The 24,930-nt window shown below is 37.6% G+C and overlaps 1 protein-coding gene across 7 annotated transcripts in view; it reads right to left on the bottom strand.

Moving 5' to 3' along the window:
* PCNX1 (pecanex 1) overlaps positions 1 to 24,930 on the bottom strand; it is a 117,895-nt gene that overhangs the window by 42,076 nt on the left and 50,889 nt on the right. For 4 of the 7 annotated variants that reach the window (XM_020788508.3, XM_078390696.1, XM_078390715.1 and 1 more), the window contains 6 exons: positions 18,784 to 18,968; positions 6,741 to 6,831; positions 4,229 to 4,286; positions 3,108 to 3,325; positions 2,326 to 2,479; positions 540 to 572 (listed from right to left, as the gene is read on the bottom strand). In XM_020788508.3, coding sequence (XP_020644167.3) covers positions 540 to 572; positions 2,326 to 2,479; positions 3,108 to 3,325; positions 4,229 to 4,286; positions 6,741 to 6,831; positions 18,784 to 18,968 — 739 coding nt within the window. The remainder of the gene's footprint in view (positions 1 to 539; positions 573 to 2,325; positions 2,480 to 3,107; positions 3,326 to 4,228; positions 4,287 to 6,740; positions 6,832 to 18,783; positions 18,969 to 24,930) is intronic. The other 3 variants (XM_020788509.3, XM_020788510.3, XM_020788511.3) reach the window with 3 other exon arrangements.

Raw genomic sequence — 24,930 nt, 5'->3', positions numbered from 1 at the left:
AGTGTGCAAGCTCCACACCTACTATCACTGCTTATCTTATCAGGCACTTGGAACATATATCAGAAGAGTATATAGTACAGAAAGAAGAGGAAAAAGTCTTCTCTGTCCAAGGAGGCTCGCCACGTGAACCAGAAGCATTATTGTGTGAAGTTCTTTGGAGAGTCTTTTGTCTTTAGATGATAGCTCTTCACCTAAGAAAGGTGAATGGCAGAAGGAGAATGGGATCTTCTCCATGTATGTTTATTGTATGACCATTACTCCAATTAAGAAAGATTCAAGAATAATGTACTTCTACTTCTGACACTTCAACTTTATTTTGCTATTACATCAACATTTTAAGTTGGTGCAGTTGGTATAATACGAGCTGCATAAGTTCATTTAAAAGTATATGCATTCCTGTTGGGATATAATATCACAGAGTGTTTTCAGCTGAAGATGTCATTGCTTTTTCTCTTTAATGGCAAATCTGAGACAAAAACAGTTTATAATAGCAGCAACTCCAGACTTGCTAGGACATTGATTTTCTGGGATTGACTTACATGGCGAGGTGATGAAGAATCTGGTTGGACACTCTGAAAAAGACAAAAAAGAGAAAGAGACCCACATTATGTAACTTCCAATGTATCTGGAAAAAAATGGCCTCATATTTTATTTATTCTATTATGATATCATTACATGAGCAGAGAGTTGCTTTCAATGTGCAGAAAAAAAGAATGATAGAGAAAATCCTGGAACATTTTCCAGTGCAGCATAAGAATTTTGAGTAGAAAGTGAAAATTAAAAATAACTAGCAGAACCAAAAAGGAGTACAATAATCAGACTCATTACAAAGAGTTTAGGCACTTGGACCATATTTGTCTTAATGGCTCAGCTTGTGTCATGTGAGAGACTGGCATATGTGAGAACAGAAGAGATTAAAGTTGGGTGGAGTTGCTTGAATCTGAGTGTGCGGCTGCTACATTGGTTGCATTCTCAGCTGATCTGGTCTGTGTTTCCTTCACAAAGAAGTAACTGGCTAAAAGTGATATACATGTTTTGGGATAAGGCTATATTTTTGAAATTAAATGTCTTCCCATCCACCCTGATGCCCCAATGGACCCCGAGTAATCCTTTCATTGCCAGGAACACATGTGAGTGAAGAGTTGAGAGGAAGAACTCTCTAATCACCAAAAATTGCCAATGGCTGTAAAGTTATCCTGGTGGTGATGGTTTTCAGTAATTAAATACTTCCCCTCCTGTCTCTTGACCCTCATGGATTCCTGATGACGGAAGATTTGCGGTCTACAGGGTATTTTTAACAGAAAGAGAAAATTTTTAATTTCCAAAAATTGCCCGGGAGGCAGAACTTACACCAACAGGATTTCAGCCACTGTGTCCCTCTTAAAATGTAACCTTGTTATGTCCTCATTACAAAAAAGCAGAACAAAGTTATATTATTACAATTAATGACCCAACTTGTGAGACATTACTTCCAAGTCCTTACAACCTTGATTGTGAATTTTAGTTAATTGCATGATTACAGTATCTATTCTGAATACATTCTCTGAAACTAGAAAAAAAATCTAACTGCAGAATTAATAATTTTTCTGCTTGATAGTGGTCTTTTGTAGTCAAGAAAATATGGCAATAGAGGCCTTTAAAACTCTCCTGTATCAATGAAGATCAAACAGCTCTAGCTGTATCTTGCTCTGTATAATAAACAACTCATTCCACTTCTATAACACTATCCCTGTGATATCTGAACTAGGAAAACGTTGGTTTATTTAAACTGTGATTAATGCAAATAAATATCAGACAGTGTTCTGGATCCTCCATTGTCCCTGATGAATAGCTTAAAATTCCACAGGGAGCTTGAACAGTATATGAAAATTAGGCTTTTAATTGAAATAATATCAACGGTGGGTCTTGATGACAATTTTTAGAGTATCTATTTTAATTGTATTTTAATTGTTGTAAGCCACCCAGAGATCTTTGGGTAGAGTGGGCGGCATATAAGTCAAACAAACAAACAAACAAATAAATATGCTTAGCATTTTTAAAGTAAATACTTTCAGTCTCTAACTCTGGCAGATAAATAGTATCTGAAGCTTGGGCAGGTTCAATGGATTCAGGTATTTAGGAACCATGACTTCCCATCACATCTGAACTAGCATAGTACAGTGTAGTATTTAAGGTAAAATACTATACCTATTATTATACTATATAGAAAAAGCTATGGAACATGGAACACAGACAATTTGAAAACAAGTGGCATGAGGAGTCCGTTCAGCAAAAAAGACACAACAATGCATTAAAATTTAAAATTAATTTACAGTGAGGACAGACCTTTAGCAAGGAATACTGGCAGCTCGCAATCACTAGGCAAAATTGGAAGACCCAGATATCCTTGAAGAAGCCTTCTATAAGGAGCACAGAACCCAAGAAAGCTACTTGAATAGCTAAGATGACAGCCAATACATTTTCCAGGATCTCACGATTCCTATGGGGAAAGAAAAGTATGTAGACTATATTTACACTACAAAGGATGCAGGAATGCAAAAAAGCAAAGCAGCAAAATAAGGCAGAATCTTGCCTTTGGTACACACATTATGAGATGATTTTTTGGTTGCTTTTAAAAGTAAGTTATGGATGGGATCAATGATTGTTTCAATCAAGTTCAAAGTGCTCAACATATTCTGTACAATCAGTCGGACAGAATCAAAATGTCATCCAGTCCAGATCCAAACCACAAGACAGGGACATCTAGCCACCTCCAGTCCCTCCCACCAACTTATAGTTACGCTGCAAGAAGAGAAAATACACTTTTGTAGAGACAGAAACTTTGGGCAGTTAAGCAAGTAAGCAAGCACAACTAGTTCAGAAAGCGTATCCAAAGCCACAGAAAGTGACATTTCCTTGCACAAGACTATAAGATGCTTTTTTTGCACTTCTTGGATTCTCCTAAGCATGACAATATTCCACCCCGCCCCCCTCATATTGCTACTTCTACCCAAGTTTGCTATGTGGGAAAATAATTAGCACAAACGTATGTTTGTTACTACACTGACATTAGTCACTAACGCATGAACAAAGTGATGGAAAACTAATACTTGAACTATGGATCTCACCTGTCAAACAGAGCCAAGAGAGTCAGCCTATCAAAATTGATACCAATCCAGATCTTGGGTAAAATCCAAAAGCGGTAATAGTGTTTGACTTTTTGGGCTGCTTCTTCTTGAGGCTGCAGGTGGTCCTGTAGGTCAGGGCTTAAGTCAATGTCTTGATGCTCCAAGAGATCTGTATCTATGGTCAACAGCCTGTTCAGCCTAATCTGAGGAAGGGAAAGCTACAATAAAGTCAATAATAAGTTGTTTACATACTTCATTGCTTCAGTCTAAAGAATACAGCTCTGAAAAAAAGACAAAGTATACTATGAAGAACAATCTCTTTTGGTCTCCCATCCACTTTAACCAGACTATGAGCACAGGGTAGATGGGACCTGAGACATATTGCAGGTAATCTCAATGTAGGCAGGGATAACTGAATAGCAGCTTATTGAAAATGGCACATTCATCAGCTGTCTGGGTGCACTCCATTGTCCACTATGCATCCCCTCTACAACATCAAATACTTCAGAATATTTCAGTTGATGAGGTGAGCATCCAGAAATTATGTGACAGCCTTTAAAGTTCTTTGTTTGAATAATGTCCAAAGTTTATTCCATTTATTAATGTCCATAATGTCCAAAGTTTATTCCATTTATTAAAACACAGCTTGGAGAGCATTCCCATAATTCTGTATGGATAGTATTATTGCACTCACCATGTAAACACATTTTAGGCCACACCTGTATTAGAATAGCTGTGATGCTGTAACTAGTAGCTGCTGTAAAAACACATGTTGTATAGCTGATGACTACCAAGTCCGGCATCCATTTGATAGATATAAATAAGCATACTGAGCAAAATTCAACATAATGCAAGCAGACTTCCATGAATGCAATGGGCTTCTTTCTAACACCCCTCCCCCTGCAGACCTTCATCCTACCCCACAATCTGCTCTGGAAGATTTCTCAGCCATCTGCAGGTTGAGGGCATACAGAGGACTGCATGGGGCCATTCCTCTTCTACTGCCGGAAGCCAATTTATTAGAAGAATAAACCAACTGGATAAAGTCCACTAACTCAACAACATAAAATGTTATTTGACTACATGGTTGCAAATGAAAAGGAACAAATGCAAAAACTTACTAAATCATGTGGATAAAATCGAACTGAGGTAGAACTTGATACATGAGAATCTGTGTCACTATAACAAGAAGAAGATGAGTTCAGTTTGACATCTTATTCTGCATTCCAGTCAAGCTACATCTTTAACAGTTTTTGTATTTTCTTGGATATTTATTCTCACAATTTAAATAATGTTGCTACAGGAAAGACAGTAGTGTTTTAACTCAAAGTGTGAAGGAGAAACACACAATTGTGTGAATCACCTTTCAGATAGGTAAGACGATATACCCTATCACATTAACTCAGACTCTGTTAAACTAATCTCAGGGTGGGAAGTAATAATTAAATAATCTATCAAGGACTAAGCAGTCATTTCAAGAGTTTGTATACAATTAGGCAATGTGAGGATTAGCAAGCTTCAGAAGCTACAACCAAGCTCAACCTCCTTTCTGAAATGTCAAATATCTGATCTTGTCTAAAAACCATGCTGGTGCTGGACACAACTCTGATATGAATGCAACTTTCTCTGCTGCTTTCTCCATATTTATATATCCCAAGCATGAAGCCTATATTCTTGTTTATCTTCAATAAGATTCTGAACTAAAGTCTCAAACAATCCTTGAATGGAGAGACAATTCAAAACTACAAACAGACAGACAGACACAGAATATCAGTTTTGAAAATACTGTATGTTATAATGTTCCTTTTTTTTTTTTTTGGTCTTGAGAAGATTTATGTTTTCCAATAAAAAGCCATATGGGAAAAGCTCCATGAAGCAAGTTAACACCCCCAAATGTTACATCCAATGAGTTCAAACTGTGCATAGTTTTGGAAACACCAATTCCAACTGGTCCATTTTGGGTGTTTCATTCCTTTTCCTATAATCCTATCTGTTAGGTCTTGTCTCTAACTTAATTTTGTAAGAAAGTGGATTCTATCTATCTGCTATACTCTGAAATCATCACATTTAAGTTCTAGGTCTCTTAAATTAGGAAACATTGTTGAGAGCAGGCTGTCATCCTTGACCAGGTTAGCTCTCATGTTCACAAGCCATCCTGGAAAAGATAATTTATATCCCAGAAGTAAGAGAACATTGTTATCTGGAGAATGGGTTTCTTTATTTTTTATATCCATTCTCGTGATATCTGGATTAGGCATCATATGGTTAGGCTAAATTCAGGCACTATTTGGCTTATTTCGTGTCTGAAAAGTATTCAAATAAAAGGACTTGTTATTTTGTACATTTCTACAACTCTACTAGGCACTGCTACCTGAGCCAAGCAACAACAGAAAAGGGTTTTCTCTTTCAGTATTATTTGGCTATACACCTTTTATATCCAATTTTTTTGAAAAAATGTATGTATTTTAAAAAGAGTGTTCTACCTCAATTTTATGGAGGCATTCACCTCAAGGCAAGACATGATGTGATACATGAAAATCATTAATATGATTTCTAGGTTTTTAAGAGTTAACAGAAAGTGTAAAGTCATGTGAGCATCGGGAAATTAGATCTGAGCTGCAATGTGGGGAAGGAGTAAGTATAACCTGTTCCCACTTTCTCAAACAAAGTTGTACTCACAAAACTGCTATTTACTCCAAATATTATTCACAGTCAGCTCACATATACACTGGCAGTTACTACTAATGTTTCAATTTAAAAATCGTGGGGGGGTATCTTGCATCATGGGTAGCTTGCACGAAGGTTGCTAGATTATTTGTTTGTTTAAAGGCTTCCTGCTTAAATTAACAAAAACAGCCCAGGGCCTTAGGTAAACCAAATAGGAAGCCTAAGAACTTATTTGTGTAAAGAAAGGTTAGTTCCCATAATGGAACTCTGTGATTTTACACTTTGGCGAGGATTCATGGACAGGCTTAAGATGTTCCCTATTTTTAAAAATACAGCCAGCTAGCTTATTCAAATATTGTACACTATTCAACATGCCATTTTGCCCTATGCAAAGGGAGGTATAGTTTAAAAGTATTTAGAAACAAGGACAAAAACATTCATATAAACATATTTGCCATTTGACAAACAGGAAAAGCAAGCATCTAAAAATTGAATACTGTGGTATACTAAAAGGAAGGCTTTTTAAAAAAAAAAGTACAGGAATGGTACAAGAATAATACAGAAACAATGTTTGGATGCTCTTCGTTCACTATATGTATCAATAAAAAAAAGTTCGGAAACCAGAAATCTCTTTTTACAGATTCAATGACTCTTCAAGCATGGGGGCTAATAATATGAGGATAATAATATTGGCCTACTTTTGAAGACTGTTCTAATGATGAATGTACACAGGCTTTTGAACAAATGAAATGCACTCTTTAAACATGAGGATGAGGTTAATTCTTGAACCACTCATTCAGTCAGGAACAAACTTCAGTTTCAGTACATAAAAAATTATTACTTAACAAAATATGAAAAAGGCCAGCCACAATTTATGCTCTAGGTTGTCATAATACATAAGGCACTTAGTTGAAGTGAAAATCAACATTGCTGCATGCATTATACCAACTGGATTTTAAAACATACCAGATATTAGATGTTCTTCTTGCAGCTGGCTCAAAATTTACAAGCGACATGTCACAGCCCCCTGTCTCGTAGAGTGTAGAACTGAACTTACCTATTAAAGAAAACGTCAAGAGAAATTAAATATTATCAGGTATTTCTAAGCTGTAGAAACAAGCACATGTATTGATTTCTTTTGCACAGTGCTTATTAGAGTATATGCTTATTAGAGTATATGATTTAGAGATACATATAAAGTTCATAAACCAAGCAGAGAATCTTCTGGAACCAATGGCTAAATTGATCATTTAAAAAAGAATACAGATTAAGATACACAGATAAACAGTTACTCATGAAATTGTGCAACACCGTTTTCATTAAGATCCCCCTATTTCTTTCTTCAGGCAGATGTTCATGACTACAGTGATATCTGTGGTATATTTCTTTTGAAAACTGCACTGTCTTTGACTTACAAAGTATTAGAACATCTTACCTGTAGAATAAAGCTAGAGTTCAAGCTCATTTATATCTAACTAACAAAGAAAATACATGGAGAGGAATTATTCAGTTAAGAATTGTGATGAGAGTGCATAATGCTAAAACTTGGGGTTGTCCAAATGTAAATGATTGATGAAGAGCTTGGAAATAATATGTTCACATTAATGCTAAATACATTACTTTTTTGAACCAACACAAGAAAAAGGGCCTTAAAACCTAACATTCAGAAAAAAAAAAAAAAAAACGTCTGAGCAGCAGTGTTAATGGGAATTTTAATGTTACTTTGGGTATGAAGTCTCCAGAGAGCATAAGTGAATTCACAGAAGAAAAAAACTTTTTTTCCCCGGTTCTGCTTTTTTGCATAAGTAAATCACTGTCATATTTTCTATACATATTTTCTAACTAATTTTAGTTATATATTTCTTATAGTGGGGACTGGGGAACATCTGATTTGTTAATTGTTAGGTTGCCAAGGAATCTGACTGCTTCATGGCCTTCTATTCTGACAAAGGTAGATGAGAGGGTGGAGGAGATGCATATCTGGACAATGACTGAAGGAGGAGGAATCACATGGCTAGTTTCTGCATGCATAAGTCTGCCACATGGATTGTTTTTGGTGGGTGGACAGGAATGATGAGTCAAGAGAGACAGCCAAAATTCTAAACATTAGGACTCCAATATATTTTATTTCCCAGCAAGAAGCCCTGAGAAACATTATATACGCTTAGCTTTTTAGTTGAGGTTTCTACCTCAGTTACAACCCAAATTAACTTACAGAGCCTAGGGTGGGCTACTCAGCATAAATATAATTTTACATAGGAGGTATAGACCCAGGAATTGGATTTATATCAAGTCAATTAAATCATGATTTAAATCACTAGTCAATAAGACTCAATTTAAATATAAATTTTAAATGTAAAGGCTCATTCTTGCTGGTAGTTATAATCTTTAACATTTGCAACCAGATGAATATTACACATTTAGAGTAATAACCTGTCAGATCAGTAAAACAGCTATATAAGCACTGATTTTAGTTTAGTAGGTTAATCACTTGTATTTGGAGACCTACTTAACTTGTTTTATTTAACTAAAACAATAACACTGTATAGCATATTCTTGTATTTGCTTAAATATCACTGTTTATTAACTGAAGTGATTAAACAAAATATATTTTTAAAAAGCAAACTATTTTCCAAAAAAATCTTCAAACCTAGCATTTAAGCTATAGTAGGCATCCCCCTATCCACAGAATCAGAATCTACTGATTTGCTTACATGCTACCTGAAAATACTAAATGCCCCCGCCCTGAAATATGTATTTATATGTATTACCAGAACTGGCCACTAGAGGGATCAAGAAACAGCCAATAATATTCTTGTCAATATATTAATACAGTGGTGCCTCACATGACGATGTTAATTCGTTCCGCTGTTAAGTGAAAACATCATCTTGCAAAACACGTTTTCCCATTGAAATGCATTGAAAACCTGATAATCCATTCCAATGGGAACAGATTGTCATTGTAAAGTGAAAATTGCCATAGGAAACATTGTTAAGCGAAACGCGGTTCCCAAGCGAAGACAGTCTAACAAAACAAAGACCATTAAAAGACTCGTATAGCAAAGCAAGACCAAGCTGTCAAAAACATCATAAAGCGAAAAACAAGGACCCTAAATTTATCTGTCCTGTGAGGCAAGGTCCCTAACATCGTAAAGCGAAAATCACCCATAGGAAACATCGTTAAACAAAGCACAAGATCGCTCCGAAAACCTCATCGTAAAGCGAATTCCTCATCATGCGAAGCAATCGTCTTGCGAGGCACCACTGTAATGCTAATTTAACAAGTTAAAATGTTTAAAAAACGTCTCGCTTTAACTAATTAATTTTTAAGTCTAACAATTCAAGCTCTGGCTTGCTAATATGGTTGGAACTGACATATGTACTTCTCAAATTATTATGCGGATTAGACCAAACACACACCAATCCTCTCAATTGCTTATAGTAAAGGTAAAGGTTCTCCTTGACATTTTCAGTCCAGTCGTGTCCGACTTTAGGGGGTGGTGCTCATCCCGCTTTCCAAGCCGTAGAGCCAGCGCTTGTCCGAAGACAGTTTTCCATTGTCACGTGGCCAGCGTGACTAGGGAACGCCGTTTTACCTTCCCACTGAGATTGTACCTATTTATCTACTTGCATTTACATGCTTTCGAACTGCTAGGTTGGCGAGGAGCTCTTAAATTGAGAATAGTGGATTTAAATACCCATGTTTTTCTCCCTAAATACTAAAACATATATTTTTGGATTGTAACAACTCCATTTAATGAATCAAGTTTAACACAGTAATTTCTGTGACTCACTGATATCAAGCCTTGTACTGACTATTTCATTTAGCAAGTACAGGTTATGTACTTGCTTAAACACAAGCCTTTTAAATAGCCATTTGCCCTGTTCCTACATTGAAAGAAAATCATATCCACATCAACAGACAGAAAAGCTTTTGTCAATGGGAACAGCCAATTGTTTTACTTTCCTCATAGGCCCTCAATGTGCTACAACCCCTAATGTATTTATGGTCTAGCAATACAGTAACCTTTGTTGAGCATATCTGCATACCAGCACAGATGTTACCTTTTCTTTTGAGTGGGTAGTATCAATTCAACACTAGAATACTCCTCAAAAGTTTCAGCATTGAGGATATGCCACAAAATAGTAAAAAGAATGCTTTACTATTTAATCTGTCACTTGCCCAATTTTGGGAGCAAAAACATCTGCAAATACATGATGGCTGAAATCTTGTTGCATAATTTAGTAAGACACACAGCAGTGTTGTCGCTTAGTCGCTAAGTCGTGTCCAACTCTTCGTGACCCCATGGACCAGAGCACGCCAGGCCCTCCTGTCTTCCACTGCCTCCCGGAGTTGGGTCAAATTCATGTTGGTAGCCTTGTTGACACTGCCCAACCATTTTGTCCCCTAATGCCCTTTTCCCCTCTTGCCTTCACATTTTCCCAACACACAACAGTAGGCCCACAGAATCCATGGAGATTTGGTGAGTCAATTCATTCATATGTTCCATTGATTCAAATGGGCCTACTCCAGTTGTGACTTTACTTAGCATAAGTAATTCAATCAATGGAACCTATGGAGGAGCTGACTCATCAAATCCTCACTGATGCAATAGGCCTACTCTAGAGCGTGGTACTATGCTAAGGAACAGGATTTCAACCGCTGCTTCACAGACAGATATCCTCTTCAAGTGTTCATTGTCAAGTTAGAGGCTACAAAACATATATACTATATCACGACAACCAGCTCTTATATTATTACTCCTAAAAACTTGATATGGATTGTTCCTTCAATGACCCATATCAGATTACAGGGGAGGATGGTTCTCAGCTATTTGACAATGTATATCTAATAACAAATTCCACAATAGACAAATTATTGTAACAATAATCACTAATAGCAGCATAAACATAAGATCCTGTTAATTGTTGTCAGTAAATGTTGCAGGTAATGTGCATAATTTTGAGAGATGTGTGCTACATTAACAATATTCACCATTCTATTTCCAACTATCCTCTATAACAGGGGTGGGCAATAAATTTCTATGGGGGGGACACATTAAAAATCTGAACTGTGTTCGGGGGCCGAACCAGCTTTACCTAAAAATAAAATGAAACAGCTATGTTATGATTGTTTTTATTTTAAACTTGTTAATCTTCACAAATACTAAAGAGGTTTTTTGCTGTAAGTTAAAAATAAGCAACTGATCAACTTTAGAGAAAAAGCTATAAATGGTTTTGATGTTCAAAACTGTCTGCGGGCTGGACAGGAGTGGCTCGAGGGCTGTATGTGGCCCTCGGGCCGCACTTTGCCCAGGTCTGCTCTATAACAGATGTTTAGAGAGTCGATTTGTAGACATTGTACTGGTTTGTTTAGAAGTTTTAAGCTGAAGTCTCCAGTTAAGGCTCTGTGTTCTCAGAGTCTGTGCAATGATTAATTTTTTGTACTTGCCCCCTCACATTTCATAAATATTTTAATATATCTTTTCATGTGACAACACTGAAGAAATGATGCTTGGCTACAATGTAAAGCAGTGAGCATACGTGCTGTCCCCTCAAAATAACACAACACACAACCATTAATGTCTAAACCGCTGGCAACAGAAATGAGTACCCCCCTAAACGGCAATGTCCAAATTGGGCCCAAGTAGCTCATTTCCCTCCCTGGTGTCATGAGACCCGATAGTGTCACAAGTCTCAGGTGTGAAGGGGGAGCAGGTGTTCTTGCTCTCTCAGTCTGGTCACTGGAAGTTCCACATGGCACCTCATGGTAATGAACTATCTGAGGATCTGAAAAAAGAAATTGTTGTTCTACATAAAGATGGCCTAGGCTATAAGATGATTGCCAAAAGCCTGAAACTGAGCTGCAGCATGGTGGCCAAGACCATACAGCGATTTAACAGGACAGGTTTCACTCAGGCCTCGCCGTGGTTGACCAAAGAAGTTGAGTGTCCATGCTCAGGGTCATATCCAGAGGTTGGCTTTGGATAATAGACGTATGACTGCTGCCAGCATTGCTACAGAGGTTGAAGAGGTGTGTGTGTGGGGAGTCATTGAAGGAACCATGAATGCCAACATGTACTGTGACATACTGAAGCAGAGTATGATTCCCTTCCTTCAGAGAATGGGAGGCAGGGCAATATTCCAACATGATAGCGACCCCAAACACACCTCCAAAACGATGACTGCCTTGCCAAAAGGAGCTGAGGGTAAAGGTGATGGACTGGCCAAACATGTCTCCAGACCTAAACCCTATTCTGCATCTGTGGGGCATCCTGAAACGGAAGGTGGAGGTGCAAAAGGTCTCTAACATCCACCAGCTCTGTGATGTCATCATGGAGGAGTAGAAGAGGACTCCAGTGGTGACTTGTGAAGCTCTGGTGAACTCTATGACCAAGAGGGTTAAGGCAGTACTGGAAAATAATGGTGGCTACCCAAAATATTGACACTTTGTGCCCAATTTGGACATCGTCACTTAGGGGTGTACTTACTTTTGTTGCCAGCATTTTAGACATTAATGGTAGTGTGCTGCATTATTTTGAGGGGGCAGCACACTTATACTGTTATACAAGCTGTATACTCACTGCTTTACATTGTAGCAAAGTGTCATTTCTTCAGTGTTGTCACATGAAAAGATATACAATGGGAATGCAGAGCCGATATCCAAATACCAAAGCCAAAACACACAACGTAGTCCAGGGTCAGAGTCCAAAGCCAAGGGTCCAGAGAACAAGGTCCAAGGTTGTCAGGAGTGTGGATGCAAGCCAGAGGTTTGACTTGTTGCTTCCACGGACTTTCAGCCATCTGAGAGCTGCTTATATGGTAAAAACAGCCCTGGAGCTGTTGATCGGATGTTTCTGCGGGCAGCCTTCAAGCGATCCTCTGACCTTTTTGTCATGAGTCTTCCCCGAAGCCAGGCCCTCAGCCTGTCTACTGGGGGAGGAGAATCTGGAGGCGATTCAGCTGTTTGTATTTCTAATCGCTCAGCATTCTCCTCAGCTATAGTTAACCCTTCAGGTTCCGGATCTTCGGCTGCACTCATGACACAAACATCCTGACTTACGACCATTTTGAGTTACGACCAGCTCCGGCCGCAAAATTTTGCTTCAACCTGTGGCCGGAGCTTCAAGTTGCGACCGGAAAAAGGCAGGGAAAAAAGGTGGGGAATTCAAATTTGCTAACCGTTGGTAGGCGAAGAGGCGGCTTCTTTGTAGCTCTTTCGCCCCAACGGTTAGAGTGAGTGCGTTGGAGGATGACTGGACTGCCTGGTAAGGTAAGGTGCTGCTTTCTGCTTTTTAAAAACTGTTCTGGGTGGGTTTTGCAGGGTAGTTTTGGGCTGGGGGGGATTGTGTTCCTGTGCTGTGTTGTTTTGTTTTTTGTTGATTTATTTTTTTGCAGCCCCAGCGCCTTCCGATAGGGCTTGCTCGTTATTTATTTATTTTTATTTTTTTTAAAAGCCCCAGCACCTTCGGGACTTGCTCTGTTGTTTATTTTTGGTTTGTTGGTTTTTTGTTTTTTTGTTTATTATTATTATTGCAGCCACAGCACGTTCCTATGGGGCTTACAGTGTTTTATTTTTATTTTCTTTTTCTTCTGGAATGGATTAACGGTGTTCCAATGCATTTCAATGGGAAATGGTGATTTGACTTACGACCATTTCGAGTTACGTCCATCTTCTGGAACGGATTATGGTAGTATGTCGAGGCACCACTGTATTAAAATGTTTATTAAATGTGAGGGGGTGTACTCACTTCTATGATATACTGTATGTATTATGTCTACAGTCAGAGGAAATTGTGGTTTTGTCACATTTCTTAAAGGAATAATTACGACAGTATTTTTGAAGGGACAGAGAAAGCCAAAGCTGAGAAAAATCAGGGCAAAGAGATGATTAAATAGATCATGTTTACAGAAAAGCATGCTAGAATCTTATTTCTGTCAATGTATGAAAATGTTATACATTGACTTATTTTATCACATACACATACAGTTAGAAGTTGAAAAATAGATATGCAATATGCACACACCATGCTATGCTTTCTTGCTAACACTGAGCACACTTATAATGTCAAGTGAAAAGCAGCATTACTTTCTTCCACAGGGCAAAGATCCAAACCGCAGTACTTTATTACAATTACCCAATAGACATAGGCAGATCATAAACATAAAATACATGGAAAGAGATTAGACTCTATGAACAAGCAGAACAAAATCTAAAAATGGACAGCAAACAATGGCTTAAATCCTGTTGCACAGCTCTATTTGTGCAACAATGATGTCACCAGTAGTGGCAAATTGCTACTGATTAAAGGCTTCCTATGGCAATTTCCAAATTTGTTGCATTAGTCTTAAAACACTCAAAATCTCTTTAATCAGCAGAAATTTGCCTTAATCAACAGAAATTTGCAGAAATTTGATTATGACGTTCATCTCAGTTATCATGCGGGCTATATAACAGGATTTCAGCCAATAATAAAATCTAATAATGACAATGCAAGAAAAACTTGTAATTCCAAAAACTAAACTTCTGAACAACTACCGCTGTTCTATTACTATGCAACTAGTAATTCCAATTGTCAGAACTGTAACAACTCCAAACTATTAAGAGATCCTGTGAGGCACACTGTTATCAAAAGCGCAATCTGACAGTCACATTTAAATTTGGGTTTTGTTAGCTCTAATAAGTAAAAATCAAAATAACTGTTTCTCTAATATTATAGCAAACTGCCCAGGAGGGTTACTACCACAATTTTTCTTGCACTGGTCACCAAATAAATGGCAGTCTACTCCATTTCTAGAGGAACAAGGTGGGGGTACATTTTTCTGACAAGCGGCAAGCAGGGCCCAACCCACATTACTCGAAGCAAAACATGTAGTGAGCTTGTCCCCTGCCCCATGGAGCTGAGAAAGTGAAAATAATTCATTATTTTCTATTTCCCATACTCCAACTGTTCCCAGAAGGTTTTCTCCTCAAAAACAAAATATAATTTAAAAACTGAAAAAGACTGATTTGAGTTCATCTAACTTTTTGTGGCTCGTCATCCTAAAATTTATTCCATCCAAGATGTTGACATTACGTAAAGACAGAATATGTCTGTCAGGTTTGCTACAGCATCACTCAGAATAAACAATGCCATGGAGTACAGTACATTATTTACTAGTGGAACTACTAGGCCACATACAGTAACTCATACGGTCAGGAACTCTTAAGTTACCGTATTTTTCGCACTATAAGACGCACTTTCCCCCCACAAAACAGGGAGGTAGAAAGTCTGTGCGTCTTATGGAGCGAAGAAAACAGATTATTTTTTCCTGTTTTCTTCTCCTAAAAATTTGGTGCGTCTTATGGAGAGGTGCGTCTTATGGTATTATCTCTGAGGAGAAGATTTGTCATTTAAATACTTTTATCACTTCAGTTCTAGTCATCAGAACAGTTGCTTTGGACACAGGAATACCCAAGAGACTCCAGACTGAAACCAAAGGGTGAAATTATTACACCACAACAACATGATAAGTTATTGAGAAACATGGTAAATTAAGCATCTAATACCAGAAAATGTGTCTTTTCAAGGTAAGATTCAGATTGTGGAAATGACACTAGCCACTTCTAAGTTAACCATATGGGGATATTGTTACCTGATACCTCTAACCATGAAGGCATCATCCCTCTGCCTGCTTCCTTTTACTTTCAAGCAATGCTAAGAAGCACTAATAACTGATGGTGTGTTCAAAACTATAGATAACTGTCTCCCTACATGGCGGGTGCCCTATGACAAACTTCCAAGCAATTCTCCTGGTTATCTGAATCTACCTTCATAAAAATCAATCTGAGACATAAGGAACCCTAAAATTGACAGGAAGAGAAAACCAATGATCAACCGATGAGGGGAAAACCTCCACAGTGGACGTTCTAATAAGAATATGCAACAGCTTATAGAACATACAGCAGGGATCAACCTCTCTTTCAAATTGCGTTCTCTATTGAAGCGATTTCCTTTTCAAATTTGATCCAAGGAGTAAAAACAGGTTTTGACATAGTTCAGGTAGCTTCTGTTGGGGGCAGGTGTTAAAAACCTCATTGCATAGCATGCTCACAGCCACAGATCTTCCTGGATCCAATTCCTGCTCTGACATTGGATTTTCAGCCAAGAAAGGGAGAAGCTTGCCAGATCATAGAAAGTTATAAAATTCTGATTTCCTGATTCAGAGAATTACAATATAACAATTAATCAGACATAGTCCTTCAGGGAGAATAATGTGAATTGAACAAAGATGCACCATTTGGTAGCTGGAAACAGAAGAACTTCACTGTGTATCTCCTGTTGCTTTCTCTGCCCATCAACTTTGAACGTAAAGAGGAAAGTAGCAAATTCAGCTCCTGTTGCTTTCTGCTCCTGTTGTATCTCCTGTTGCTTTCTCTGCCCATCAACTTTGAACGTAAAGAGGAGAGTAGCAAATTCAGCTATGGCATAGCCTAAAACACATCTTCTACAATGTAATTAGACTAAACCAATGGTTTATTTCGGCGCCAGGTCAAAACCTTCTTGTTCCAGAAGGCTTTTAATTGAAATAACATCAACTGTGGGTCTTGATAGCAATTTTAATTGTATTTTAATCATTTTATCTTTTACTGTATTTTAATTTGAATTTGAATTGTTGTAAGCCGCCCAGAGACCTTTGGGTAGAGTGGGTGGCATATAAATTAAATAAATAAATAAATAAATGGACCATGAGCCAATGATGGAAATTGCACTAGGGATTAGCAACAGAAACCTTGGTTGGAGCACAAAGAAGCTCCAACAAAACATCCATTGATTCTGCAGTATTCGAGAAGAATGGTAGGTGGCATCTGCTTGCACTTTAAATCTTCTTTAACAGCATTCATGCTTTAGCTCTGGGTGTACAGCTTCTTTTTATGAAGGAAAAGAATTCAAAACTGTCCCAACTGCTCAAACCCATACAGCTTCCTCAATATCTGATTTCTATTTCTTTCATACTGAATCACAAAAGAGATGACAAAGAAGACCATGTCTGCTCCGGTAATATTTTAAATAAGTAGTACAAATTAGTCTATAAAAAGATGGTTGAGCCCCTAAGCTACTGAGTTATGTGCATGAATGAAGCCATATATGTGTGCCAGAAAAACAATTCACGTTTGCTTCATAAATTGAGTAGTACTACAGATATAAAGAAATCTTGTTAATTATCTTCTTACTGTGATTCATAACAGCTAGCTCCTGTGAAATTCCTCACCTCCAGCACAATAATGCAACACCTAGTAAGTACTTTTCTGTCAAATATTTTGCATTTTTCACAAAACGTCTCTGTAAAAATGTATTTTTCCTTCGTGAAGTGAAGCAGAAAAAAATGCTCTCACAAATATGCAAAATTCTCATTATGGGAGGCAAAAAAAAAAGAGTGTCACTGTATTGCAGAGAAATAAATTAGCCATATTAGGTATCTGCTTGAAAAGAAGCAAAAACCTTCTAATTCCCAATGAAACAAATATTGGTCCTCCTGAATGTTCCTGACTGATCCAAGGAACACAGAAAGAGACACCTTCTGTCCTAAATATATAAAGGCCTCCAAATACAGAAAATACCAAGGAAGCGTGGGGGAGGAGGGCAGAACAGTTTTATGACTGACAGTTCCGAATTCCAACCAGGGAACAAATATAGCATTGATATCTTTTCCATTTCTAGTCATAACACTTTGGAGAAGGAACAGAGGAGGCAACTTTGTTTTCCTCTGCATTTAGTGACGGTATTCCGCACTGATAGTCTTCAGGGCTTCCACATATGGCCATACCTGAAAGCTAGCACTAACAGTGTGATGCCTATAGCCACTTATCAACCTTGGTTTGGGAATGATGCTGGTGCCAACTACCCAAGCAAATATGTCTAGTTATGAAGAAACTTCCTACCAAATACTGTAAAAATTCTTGTTTTATTATTCTCAGTCATGAGATGACAATAACAAACTCCAATGATTTGTTCTGTCACAGAAGGACAAACTAGAAAAAAGGTTTCACACACCAAAAAAATAAGACATCTTGAACACCTTAATTATACATGAAATTATAAAACTGGTCAAAAATAAAGCAATTTATTTTAAAAGAAATTGCTACTAAGCCAGTTGAAATCCCAAATGGAACACATGCACTGAAAGTGTGTTACTGTATTTGCTAATGTAAGTCCAGCTGATTCAGTGGGTCTAGTTTAATTAGTAGTAAAAACTGCATTTAGCCTTTAACATTTAAATTAAACGCAAGAGGGTTTTAAAAGTTCATGGTAGAAAAGCTCGTGAACTGTAAGGCAACAATTTACAACAATATTGTTTAATTAAAAATGTCTGAACATAATGCAAAACATTTTGAATACAACACATTTTGATATATTACTTGCATTCTGAATATTAGTGCTACAGGCTAACATACACACACACAAACACGTTATATTTATATCTCTCTATATGTACTACTATGAATATTTACTGTGACACACAGCCTCACAGATTGATTCTTACCATGTCCTTCTGCCAGTGGAATGAACACTGCTGACAGACTGAATTCCCACTCCACTCCCACATGAAGCCTCCCAAGTCTGTTCCAGTGTGTCCCCTAACCCTCCAGAGCAAGGGGGGATTGGGGGACTGCAGGGCTGAGGGGGCAGAATTTCACAACACAAAGTTTAGCTTCATGCCTAATTAGAGTATTTAAAAACAATACATGCAGGTTGCTGTTTAGTATCCTGAATTACAGTACTTTGATGCAACAAGTATACTCAATACAGGGACAATGAATTAGTTCTGTATCTTTGGGCGATGATTTATTAAGCATAATTTAAACCTACGGGAGGTTAGAAGAAGAAAAAACCCAAGAGGACCAGAAAGCATACACAGTCAAAATTTTGAAATGAAGCCATGACTATGAAAGTTACAGTGCATTATAAGCCATAAATCTGAAGCATAAACACTTTGATTTCACCAAGGTTACTTAAGACCTGCATACCAAGTTCATCGTGCAAACTGCTGCTGCCGACAGCAGATGCATTGTCATGTGACGCTTCTAAGTGGACACTCCCATTTCTCACCAGCAAGGAGGCGCTAGCACTGAGCACTGCTGCCTGGGAATGGGGGCGGGACTGGACTTTGGCTTGGGTTGTGGAGTGCTGCCCTTGTTGAATATCTTGAAGGCTACGAAAGAATATGGATGTTGCAGACATTATAGGCAAGAACACAGAAACAACAGCCAGAAAACAAGTTAGCACTTTTAACCTTCTACTTTAAAATCATGTTAAAAAAAGGTTGTAGAAACATTGTGAATGAGCCACTATGCACAAAGACTGTGTTACAACACATCCAAGCTATTAAGTTGCAGATAAAATCAGCCGAAGTGCTCCCAGCACACTACGTATTTGTATTTATTATTACAGAAATTTCTCTGCCCCACACAACCCTATCCCTGGTAGTATCTGCAGGTGTACAACTGTCTCCTGATATTATATATCATGCCATTTCTTTGCTCTTCTGCTAACAAACTGCAAATTTCACTCTTTCATTCAAGTTTAAAGCCAAATAGGAAGAAGCAATAAATGGGCCAAGTGATGGAAAATCCAAGGTTGGCCAATATCTTTAACAAAACCAACCAAACGGTCACAAAAGTATGCAGACATTCAAGATGTCCAACACTGCTATATACTTCAGACATCTGAAGTCTAACAGTTGTATTTTAGCCTTACTTTTTTATTATGGACTCACTACAGGCAAGTTATGGTTGGTTTTTTAATGATAGCTGCTCATGTATATTATCAGGTAATTGTGGGATTCACATACAAATAAAAATGAAAAAAAGATATTTAATAATCTAAGATGTTACATTCATGATATTACTGTATTTCTTGTTGAAACCATAAAATTTATTGATTAAAGAACATTCACATATAACTATCCATAACACATTCCTTACTCTCAGGCATCTTTACTTCCACCTAAATTACAGTACAGATTACTAACAGGCAAAGAAGTATATAATTACAGCCCAAGCAGACTAGTTGATGAAGATATTTATACAGTGGTGCCTTGCTTAGCGATCGCTCCGTTGAGCAACGAAATCGCTTAGCAACGGAGTTTTTGCAATCGCAAAAGTGATCGCTTTGCAATGGTCCCTATGGGGTTTTTTTGCTTTGCGATGATTGCGGGGAAGCAATCATGGCAAAGTGACCCTTTTTTAACAGCTGATTGGTGGTTTCAAAATGGCCGCCGGGAAAACAAAATGGCCACCCACTGTGTTTCCTCGCTTTAGAGGCACCGAAAATGGCCACCCCTATGGAGGATCTTCGCTTAAAGGTTAGTTTTTAGCCCATAGGAACACATTAATTGTGTTTTAATGCATTTTTATGGGCTTTTTAATATCGCTTAGTGATGAAATCGCTTAGCAATGTTTTTTTCCGGAACGGATTAACGTCGCTAAGCGAGGCACCACTATGTTTATGAGCAAGAAATGCTTTAAAGTGCAGCAAGAAGAGAATGGTCCATACAACCCAAAATTTAAAAATGACACTGAACTCAAAGCACCAATTTAGGACCCAAAGTCACAGTCATAAAATATTTGGAGGTAAAATGAAATTAGTCAAAAGGTTAGAGGATACAGATTTAACACTTCACTTACCACAGAAATTAAAATACTAAAACTGGCAACAAAATGGGAATGGGATTTTTGCCTAAGAACATTTGAAGAGCAAAATAATAAAAAACCACCTTTGCCTCAGTTAGTGGGTACACTGTACAACATTTTATTTCTAAAACAAGAATGAAAACATCTCTAATGGCTAAATTGTATTATTTCTGTAAACCAGTTGTTTTTTTCTGCTGATGGAATGGTCTGCATTAGTGGAATGGAGAAGACACAGTATCTCCAGCTTCCTGTAGAATGATGTGCCCTTTAAAAAACTGCCATACAGAACTAAAAAAACTCTGTGAAGAAAGTTCTTAGGAGGAAGAAAGGGCCACAGAAGGGAGGGTAAAAAGATCTGGCTTCATTAGCTTGACACTAGATTGGGGCACTATTTATTTATGGGCCAAAATCCTATTTTTCAGGCAAAAACAGAAGAAAAATTTAAAAATGAAGACAATTTTTAATTTTGGTTTTGCCTGACATGCTACCACAGACTAATACGGCTACCTCTTCTAAATCCTACTTGTGTTCCCATAAGGTCTATGGAACTTGCTGCAGCTAATGGCAGCTAATCAAGGAAGGCCCAGAGAAACCTCAGCAATGTGTTTGGTCACATGCCTGCTTGTGCGACAGAGAATGTGCCCTGGCTGCAATTAGCTATGGCATGATCTTAGGCAAATAACAATATGATACTAGCCACTATTTCAATATATACCTTGCCCCTGTACAAATGCTTGATGCACTAGATTAGCAGGGCTTGAAAAATTTTAGAATGTCTCACGAGTCAGTCAAAAATTTCATCAGTCAGCATGACCTGACTATAGCCTTGCAATTTATTGGGAATCGCTGATTTATACCCTCAGACTTGGGTTGCTTTATTATTACCTGCGTGCCTGTGGGGTCATGAAGCTTGTATTTGGAATGCCTTTCTTTCGAATGTCTCCAGCAAAAATAAAACTGAAAGAAAACGCATCCGGCCTCTTAAGGAGACACGGTTATCTCCCACCCCAGGATGTGACCTCGTTCAGTTGAAATTGATTTTCCAGCATGGGACTACTCTACTTTCTCCTGCAGAACTATATCTCTATATATCCCTCAAACTCTCTTCTAGCAAGAAGAGGGCAGTTTTCTTTTTGCAATGGGGGGGGGGAGGACTGCAGGATTACAGAGAGAGAGAGAGAGAGAGAGAGAGAGAGAGAGAGAGAGAGAGAGAGAGAGAGAGAGAGAGACAGGAAGAAGGGAAGGAGCCAGGGAGGGAGAGAGCCACAAACGGCTACGTAATATAAGACTAGCAAACCTATAATATAGTAACTGGTGAACAATGTAAGACTGATAAGAGGGTTTTATCAAGGACAGCACTGTCCTCTTTTCTGATAACTTCTAAACAAAGTGCCTCTCTAACCTATAAGGCCCTAAACCGCTTAGGTCCATTCTATCTCATGGACCATGTCTCACTCAATAAGCCTGATTGGGTGGTTTAAGAGCATCAGGAGAGGCCTTTCTCTTAGTCCCGCCACCTTCACAGGTGTCTTTGGAGGAGGGCACGGGACAGGGCCTTCTCTGTTGCTGCTCCCAGACTTTGGAACTCCCTCCCAACAGGAGGCCAGGCTGGCCCCATCTTTGTTCTCCTTCCCCAAGCAGGCAAAACCCTTTCTCTTCAGGCAAGGTTTCTCTTAGTGACTGGCTGTCTCAGTGGGAAATTTTTTAATGGATTTTTGTGCTTCATTGTTTTGAATGCGTTTTTGATGTTGCTTTTGTTTGCCATCTTTTAATGTGGTATTTCTTTAATCCTTTTTCATATTTGTATACTTACTGTTTTTAGCTTTAAATATTGTCTTTTAATGATGTGAGCTACTTTGGGTCCTTTTTAAGGAGAAAGGCAGGGTAAGAAATATTTTAAATAATAAATAAATCAAACATTCGTATTACAAAGCACAGTATTTCCTATGCAACTGAGAACATACCAGTAAGAATTAAAATTGATAGCAATGTTGCATTACAAATACAACATTGTAAATATTAATTGTTGCAGGAAATGCTTCTATAAAGTTTCCTTCTACATATTTCTGTCTCTTGTTTGGGCTCACACGCCTAGCTGAGAATTCTTCTTTCATTAGAGTTCTAGGTGGGTGCTCTTTGACATCAGCATGCACGGAAGACAGCATATTCAACAGACACTGCAGGAGAACTGTAAGCTTGTAGGTCATCCTTAACCTCATTTGACAGGGAAATATGTGACAGCTGAAAAACTGAAATCAGATCTTCCTGTAGAGCACCTAATTCAGCTCTTTTAGGACTGCGAACAAGGAGACAAACACAGTTTCCTCTGTACATTATTTATTTATTTATTTATTTATTTATTTATTTATTTATTTATTTATTTACTTACTTACTTACTTACTTACTTACTTACTTACTTACTTACTTACTTACTTACTTATTTATTTATTTATGTCAGTCTGCTTCCCTCTGGCCTTGAGGTACCATGGCATTTGTGTTACAGTCATGGGGATGACTCCCAACTAATAAATGGTCAGATTTAATGGTCATATAACAGTACTTATTGAAATGAAGCAGTAAATTATACCTATATATATGTTGAAACACTGAGGTGATACAATGGACAAATTAGGTTGTTACGTAAATGGGCAATTAAAAAATCTTTTTGATTCATGTTCACAATATAAATTATCCAACATTTAATATAATCATATTATGCATGCTTAGTGAACAAATTAAATGTGTTTCTTTTCAGATTAATACACAATAACCTATTTTCCCCTCACAGACTTGTGAATCTCTGTATATGTTCAAAGAGTTCTGGATCCTTTCTTTTTATCTCAGAATTGAAACTGATTCTTCCATTTTGATCTAGACTGCACACAAAGACCACACAGGCAAAGTCAAGATAATTTAGTTCAGAATTCTGGATGTGGCAAAGACAATGCACAGGGCCAATTTAAAGTACAAATTTGGGTTTTACAAAGATGTTGAGTGTTCTCACAGTATACAACTGTGAAAACATTCATTGAATTTTCAAAACTTTCTCTTCAAATACATTCCACTGAGCCCACTCAAGAGAAATGGGTTCAAATCCCAGCTCAGTCATGGAAAGTCTTGGTGATGTGTGGAACTAGTACAATCACTCCTTAAATATCTCACATACCTTGAAAGCCCTAGCAGAGTTGCTTTATGTTGGTTTTGACTCAAGGGCACATAACAGATAATAATAGTATCAGGTATACAATAATTATTCTTACTAATGCGGAAAAGGCCTCATGCTTCTGAACACAATTTGGATTCCATGTTTCTGCATGGCAGAGTTGATCACTTTTTTTGACACAACATGCATACAGCACATTTTTATGACAGAATTTGCATACAGTAACAGCTCAGCACACTTTTGAGCCTTCATGTTTCTAAATCTTGATTAAAATGAATCTTCATACACTGATTATTGCATTAACAGAACCTGTCTTAGAAGCACAACGTTTTCAGTATGCGAAATCTAACCAAGTGTTATTACCTGTAAGTAACTTTTGTCAGAAATATCTTTAACTTAAACTCTGAAGAATGAGAGACTTATAGTATACATATGTTTTGTCAATGTAATATGACAAATGAGAAACAAATGAATGTCTGGAACAAAAAATCTCTTCAGTGCAGAAACCTATTTTATTCTATTCTAAATTGCAAACATAAAAGAGCAACAAGATTCCTTACTTCTATCTAAGTCAGCAAAGTCTGACAAACTGCCAAGAACTATTGGACTTGACATCTAAGAGCGATTTTCCTGCCCCCCCCCCCAAAAAAATTGCCATGTACTTTTGGAGTTTAAGTTTTGGCCTTTAAATTCTTCACACTGGTACAATCCTGAAGTGGTGCTTAATCCACGAAAGATTGTTTACTGTGTGATGAGTTTATACAGTCTATAAAGATATTGCCTCTTTTTGCATTTGGATTTTATTCTGTTATGACCACACAGCTGCCCTTTACTTCAATGGGACTAGTCTATCATTGCCTCTTTTCAAAGCCCCTTTAGAACAACACAATGGGTGGGGATGGAATCACAAAATGTTTACAGTAGCACTAGAGCAGATATTGCCCAACAGATACAAATGACAGATTGTTTCAGCCCCTTAGAAATAAAAAATGAGGAAAATTAATTAAAAGAAATGAGAAAATGAAAGGACAAAAACAGAAACTCTATAGAGCTATAGTTCAGGGACTTTTTGGTTTCGTTTTGGCTTCTGCTGCTATACAGTAGATGTATTCTGGTGATGTTACTTGGCAACTGGAAACTTCAGGAGGTAAATTAACAAATTTAACAAGCACTATTACTATAAAATCTTCAGAACCTCTACTCTTGCACAGGCACTACAAAGTAATGCCTGTTAAATCATATAAGTTAAAGCTAAAGAACTATTACTAGTCAGTGAACCTGAAGAAAGATATTCAACACGTTTTGAGGAACCACCGTAT

Source organism: Pogona vitticeps, chromosome 1 (genome assembly GCF_051106095.1).
Source record: "Pogona vitticeps strain Pit_001003342236 chromosome 1, PviZW2.1, whole genome shotgun sequence".
Classification (NCBI taxonomy): domain Eukaryota; kingdom Metazoa; phylum Chordata; class Lepidosauria; order Squamata; family Agamidae; genus Pogona; species Pogona vitticeps.
This window is presented reverse-complemented; position numbering and strand designations above follow the sequence as displayed.